This window comes from Ascidiella aspersa, chromosome 1, assembly GCF_963924565.1.
Source record: "Ascidiella aspersa chromosome 1, kaAscAspe10.2, whole genome shotgun sequence".
Lineage (NCBI taxonomy): Eukaryota > Metazoa > Chordata > Ascidiacea > Phlebobranchia > Ascidiidae > Ascidiella > Ascidiella aspersa.
This window is the reverse complement of record NC_139447.1, coordinates 16,244,276-16,251,154: the sequence shown is the minus strand read 5'-3', so window position 1 is coordinate 16,251,154 and position 6,879 is coordinate 16,244,276. Positions and strand designations below refer to the sequence as shown.

The following is a 6,879-nucleotide window of genomic DNA, read 5'->3' as shown; positions in this document are numbered from 1 at the left end:
TAAATTAAATTAGCAGAATGAGCACTGAACACGCGGCAAGGCAATGATTACATATAAAATATGTAACGAAAACACTTTTAAGAACGCAAAAGGATTTATCTTTCATATAGTCTAATTTAAGTTATCGAAAAATAGTTAATTTGAATTAAAGCTTGTAACTCTTGTTGGTAATTAAGAGACAAAAAAAACTTAAAAAATGCATTTGCTAAGTTAGAAAAACATTCATTAGAGATTGCCATGTTACGTACGGCGCCTTTGGGCTAAAAATATTCTTCCAAGTCGGGTAAACACATAAACAGACATAAGAATCGTGCAAGGAGTTATTTTATTTCCGTATTTTTCGAAGTTCGTGACTGTGTTATACGTGGATAATATAATGCACGGAGCAACTTTGCAAAATGTTAATGACGGTTAATTCTTGTCGGGCATTGATGTTCTCCGACTTTTGATATACTTATTCACTTACCCTGACATGCTCAACGGCATCTTTCAAATCAATTAACCACTGGTCGGCACTACGCACGTGCCCAGGTAGAATCGTACAGTGAATCGAATCTGGATTACGCTGCACTTCCATTTTCCAACCTAAAAGACAAAACATTGATTTTGCTTGATAATATTTAACCCAACACAAATATATCAAGCAAAGAAAACCTATCTAAAGTAAAGTTATGCAAATGGACACTATAGCTTAGTGTCAGCAAACCTTTTTTTTATAATATTCAATAATTCAAACGATTAAAAAGATGCAAAGCAAGTGTGCTCCAGACAAAATGTATCTGAAAATTAATTTACAATATATTTAGGGGACACCTTGAAACTTTCTCACGAAACCTTGCGCGTTCACCATTACAAATAATCCAGTAAATTGTCATGAATAGATTTCTGTTTTGTAAAAACAATTAATCTAATTTGGAAAAATAGTTGTCAGCTGCAACCCACGACAAGAAAAGCACGATGTAATTTATCACGCTGGTAACAGGCAGCAAGAGAATCAGCTACAGGAAAAAGTGAAAAACTTTTCCTTGCGCATATTGAATAATATGCTTGTCGTTGAAAGCAAAGCAGTTAGGCAACCGTATGGATAAAATTTGTTACTGAGATTAAATAGACACCACCTATAAAAATGTTTTTTTACTCGTGGTAGTCTCTATGTAAGATGGTTCTAATTATGGGAGTTAACAGCATTTAGGCTCTTATCCAAAATATACCAAAAAAATAAGACGTGCTGTATCGTGATTAAAGATGACTATTTGGGCAACACTATTTTACCTTTTTATCGTATTTTTTGCCAGTAAACAAATGAGACAATTGCAATAAATTAATAAAACAATTTAGCAAATTGGGGTATATTTGTGATTAATTTGATTACGTTCAACAGCAATTAAAAAAGGTAGTTTGTAATGTAATACAATTTTGTCGTCGAAGGGTCGGTTTCGCAAGGTTCAAGAAACGTGTCACTGAACCCAAGCACATTTAACAGCATGTCGACTATAAACGTGGTGTTATGTAAATCGGAAACTTATGATTAGACATTTGTGTAAAAAAAGGTGCCAAGTCGTAGAAGATTTCTCTGTATATTTCAAAAACAGCTAAAGCGCTTCGCCAATACTTGCATTCCCACGGTTTTTTGTAACTCAACCTGCTTTAGATACGCTTTTACTTGTCCGGGTCTGTGATGGATGACAGTATTATAATACTCCCCCAACGAAACATATTATCGCCAAATATCGCTTATTATTGTTCCACACAAGCAAACCAATGACTGAGAGCTAATTAGGAAGCCAGTCCGATCGAGTAGAATCGACATCCTGCGTTGTCGCTTTAAAGCCGACTGCAGGCATTTACAATTGTGGCTTGCCGCCATGCACATTGACAATCGTTCAGTTTTGTTCGGCGAAATTTCTAGCAGTTGTCCGACTCGTTCCTTTTTCGTTGAAAACCAGGACAGTAGACCTAAACGAGATTGACTAAAAGCGAAATATGCAGGAAGGGAAAAGTATTGGTCTAATCATTTATAGCCTAGTAACTGGTCACTATAGAATCGGAGTTGGATCCATTCGTACAAAGGTGGCAAGCGATACTCGCAGGAATAGAGCAGTTTAGGTATATTCCAAACGTGGAAGATCAGAAGTGCCCTCTTAAAAACAAGTAAACTGTTTGTTTTGATTAGGTTTGCGAACCATTTTGTCTTTGCTTTTACAAATTCTTTCGATGTGGAATTTACTTTTACCCGGTTTATTGCTGGCGACTGTGCACAACTCTTACCTTACAAAAGTCCAGGAAACGAAATCGGAACTTGGTAATTTTTACATAAAATGAAAGCTTTCATATCTAGTGAAATAACAACTATATTCTGTTCATATTTATGCTTCAGACTTAAAAATAAATTCGGAAATGCTTCACCATGATTTACATTGGAAATCCACCAACAACTCAAATCGATTTACAGTTAGTTGGAAAATTTTGTACGAGTAAGTTATGGTAAATTAACAATATTGGTAAACATATTTTTTATAATTGAGGTTTATTTGTCGCTAAAAAAATGCACGCAACGATTTATTTGTTTTTGTTTTCTAATGTGAAATCAAGGCGTTTTTGGACGATTGTCCCTAAATGTGCAAACATCAACAAGACTAGCTGCGATTTGAGCTCCATTTTGCCACACAGCGCATTGACGTACAAGCTTCGTGTTACGTCCAACAACGGAGATTCCGAAAACATTACATTTTGCCCCGAGTTCGACAGTAAGTGGAAGTGTCTGACAGATCAGGCTCAAACACTCAAAAACAACTCAAAGTATTTTTATCACCCACTGCGATTGTATTTAAAATAATCGCAAATTGCCGTAAAATATTTGTTTGTTAGTGGCTAAACAAAACTAAAGTTTGTTTGAATATATAATAATATGTGTCATCGTTTTGTTGCAGCAAAACTTTTGCCACCCACATTTAGCGTAACAAGAAGGGAAAACGTAATATTTCTGCGACCAGCAACTGTGATGAATCTTGGCACTGGAGAACCATTAGAAAATCAACTCATGACTCTTTCATATCAGGTAAAATTCGTAGTATACAGTAATTCGAATCCCTCCTTTACTTTACATCCATTCTTTCGGTACTACCTTTTACATATTTTACATTTATTACTTGTTTATCGGGACCTCGTCCAAAAGACCAAAACATTAAATTAATATCGGTATTGTTTCTTTTAAAGTTTTAATATACAGTAAATAATATACTTATTACCAACTTGTGTATAGGTGAAAATATGGCCGCGTCACGACAAAACAGCTTCAAATATTACACAGTTGTCACTCTTGCACAGTGAAATACATGTGACGGTAAGATCTGTTTGTCGATCGAAACAAGTCCCAATTAGTGATTTCGAATTGTTAGAATTTTCACGGAAAATTTGGTTGCAATATATAATGCAAGAAAAATAAGGCTCTTCGGTTTTCTGTTCACGTTTTGACCATTTATGTATTTTTCCATTGAATTTACAAGGACATGTAGTGACTTTAATTATACCTGTAGGTACCGGATAATCAGAAGGAATATTGTGTAACAATGCGCTTGTACGACGAGGATTACAGTACTCTCAACAAAACATCGGGCAGTAGTCCATGGGGAAGAGAACAGTGTGTCGAAGCTGGAGAGACCAACGCTTTCAACCAGACGTTGTTTCTTGCAAGCGTCCTTCCCATCGTTGGTCTTACACTCGTATCCGCTGGTGTGTTTTTAGCATTTCGCGCCTGGAATGTTCGAAGACGCCTCAAGACACAACAGTCGGCTTTTGTACGTCGATTAAAATGCATGTTTCCTAATGTTATCATTATCTTAAAAGCGTTACGATATGGTTACAACTGTATAATAACAGATTCAAATGATAGACGACGTGCTTGTCAACGAAACTGATTGCACAGCCATACACATTCCCAGTAGACGCGACAGCACATCTGACTTGATGGGAGCTGCTTGTCCATTAGAAACACGTGATAAATATGAAGCAAACAATATAAACGAAACCATCCAGTCGCTTCAGGGTTAGTATTTTTCTAAGAAACGAATACCAGAAAGGCAAACAATTGAAATAAAATTGTTTATCAAACTATTGATATTATCATGTGTACCACCACATTTTAAATGGACACATAAAGCTAATGTTCTTATTGCAATATTTATAGAAATAAAATTCATGGATGGTGTCCAAAAAGAATTGTGTGTCGATCGAACTAGGAGTGAAAGCGGTGGCTACTGCAGTGGGTCGTCGGTGAATGCGCCGACCACAAGTGACAGTTTGTGTGACGTTTTCGCTCAGTACGACGATGCCGATTACTTACCAGCAGACGCCGTTTTCCTTGACGACAACCTCAACCACGATTTCGAATACGTCAGTGATTGTCAAATTGCTCGCAGTTCTAGTTTTAGCGGTTTTCGCGATGAACTTTCATTAACGAGCCAACAGGGCAGTCTAACTTCAGTGGAACAGGAATACAAAGGGCCACCAATCAGCAAATATATTATGTATGAATGTCAATCAAATAACAACCTCTCGTCGCCGCATAAAAGTTATGTTTCGCTCAATGACGACGAACAGTATGAAGAGTTTCCCGGCTTAAATCCGACTTACTCTGCAGAGATATATCAGCCATAGTAAACGTCAACGAGCTTCTTAAACTTTTAACGTTCATGTTTAAACAGTTCTTAAGTGCTTACAGCATTAATTTGCTTCATCAAACCGCTGTAGGTCATAAGTTTTTGTCATAACTGTATAACCATTATAAAGACAGAAATATATGTTTAAAAGAAAGTAAGAGTTTTATCTCTGTTTGTTTTTTATTTGCAATGTTTAATATTACCTTTAGGTTCAATGAACTTTAATAATAGCATGTAGCTTACTAAGAGTGCTTGTAGCAAACATAAACTATACAATGCTGCTATGTGCTCCACTTTAACAGGCTACCGAGCATTTCCTTCTTGTATCCAATGACAAGCTATTGCCCTCCAGGTTGTAAATTCTTAATCGAAGTTTTATTTCAGATTTTTTATTTTTTCGGTGGACGAGAGACATTTAACCGGGTTTGTAAAACATTCATGAAAACAATATTCACTCGGAACTTTTAAGATATAGTCATTCATTTCTGCTGTGGTGCAAGATGTTTGAAAATCATTCAAACGTAAGATAAAGATAGTAAGACATCAAATATCATTTTTTTGTATAACCTATCATTCCGTACCAAAGGCCATCACCAGTGAGAGACAAAATACCATCTACTATATACTTTTATAAACATCACGAAATCATGGCCGCACGTCATTTTTTGAACACTTACAACAAAGTAAAATCTCAAAATATTTTTCAAAAATATAATAAAATATGTAATGAGATAAAATTTTTCACAAACGCAAATAGGAATGTTAATATTTAGGTTCGTGATTTTTGTCTTAAAAGGGCCTGGTTTAACTAAATAAAGTGATCCCAAAACAATTAGTTGAATTTCCCTCCCTATAATTGCAATTTACCAATGTAGAATATATTACTCAAAATCTCACTTTATTAAATATAGCATAGAAACATAATTAATATGACAACAATATGCCGTTTGCTATCACCTTTCTACAATTTTATGTAGATATGATCTAACTTTGACTTTAATATTCCATTATAAGTTGCATAACTCTATTTCAATCCAACACAGTTATTTGATTGTACGTGGGACTGCCTTTCTAGATTTATTTTAAACCCTATCACAATGAAACCAAGAAATATTGTAGATGAGCGCTTCTGTGCCGATACAACGGGTGCACCATTGAGGATTTGTCAGGTGCGCCCGCTGACAAAAAAAAATATATAAAATGTATTCTTTTTATAAATTGGTTGTTTAGTTCAGAGGTCGGCAACCTTTTTTGCACTGCGGACCGATGAAAAACTAAGATTTTATTACAGACCGGCCTTAAAAAAACAAATGTTCAGTAAAGGAAATTTATTACAACTTTTTCCAATGAAAACTTTGAGCTAGTTTTGCCGCAACGAGATGCTCCCACCTAATTTTTATTATACTTAATCAAACCCGTAATGTACCCCTCACGTCCAATCTGTTTTGCGGTTTCGTCTTTGTTGCTGCCATCGCAGAAAATCCATACTCGCATAAGTTACTTGTCACAAAGTTTTTTTTAGGCTTTTACAGCAAGGTCAGGGTTATCCAGCAAGACATTTATCAAAAACATTGGTAGAGTAATTGCAAAAAAAGCACATTTTATGCAACCATCATTTGCAATGTCCAGAATTTGGTCCTTCTGTCGCACAGCTAAGGTCGATTCACCGGTTTCGAAAATAAATGAAGCCTTTTACGGGTCCATTTATTTGCAGTCCTATAGGGTCTTTAGCGCTTGGAAAATAGCGTTTGAACTCTAGTAACTTAACACGCAAGTTACTGTTTACAAGGTCGGAGAAGGTTTAGATTTAGTTCGTTGAGCAGATTTAATAATGTCACACCAATATAGGCAAGTTTTAGCACCCATTTGTCGTCAATAAATTTGTTAGCAAATTTGAATGTTTTTCCAATACAAATCTTTGCAGTGTTTCACGCAATTCAAACACTATGTTCCATTATTTTTGTCGTGGGCCCCATCTCACTTCTGTGTGCAAAATAAGGCATTTGTGCTCTGCGTCCATATCCTCACATAGCTGCTCAAACAGCTGGGTGTTAAGTGCATGTGCTTTGATAAGGTTAATCATTTCAACTATATCATCGAACACCCTATGAAGCTTCAATAATAATTTTCTACTAGCCATCAGCATTCTCTGTCGATGACACAATAAGTGGCCTCGCGCTCTGTTGCAACCTCCTTCAACCGAACCGTTAAACCATAGAAT

General features: G+C 35.9%; 1 protein-coding gene across 1 annotated transcript; it reads left to right on the top strand.

Moving 5' to 3' along the window:
* Nucleotides 1-1,986: 1,986 nt before the first annotated feature.
* On the top strand, nt 1,987-4,735 carry LOC146168059 (uncharacterized). Its single transcript, XM_083389032.1, has 9 exons — nt 1,987-2,106; nt 2,174-2,302; nt 2,378-2,474; nt 2,593-2,747; nt 2,931-3,058; nt 3,263-3,343; nt 3,537-3,797; nt 3,880-4,045; nt 4,187-4,735. The coding sequence occupies exons 2-9, from the start codon at nt 2,215-2,217 to the stop codon at nt 4,654-4,656; spliced, it is 1,446 nt and encodes a 481-aa protein (XP_083245158.1). The 5' UTR covers nt 1,987-2,106; nt 2,174-2,214; the 3' UTR covers nt 4,657-4,735.
* The last annotated feature ends 2,144 nt before the right edge of the window (nt 4,736-6,879 follow it).

Bases quoted from the DNA above. Each gene is read 5' to 3' on its own strand.
- LOC146168059 (XM_083389032.1), top strand. From the start codon at position 2,215: ATGTGGAATTTACTTTTACCCGGTTTATTGCTGGCGACTGTGCACAAC. The intron at 2,475-2,592 runs GTAAGTTATGGT...TGTGAAATCAAG, and splicing joins AGTTGGAAAATTTTGTACGA to GCGTTTTTGGACGATTGTCC. The intron at 3,059-3,262 runs GTAAAATTCGTA...ACTTGTGTATAG, and splicing joins TCATGACTCTTTCATATCAG to GTGAAAATATGGCCGCGTCA.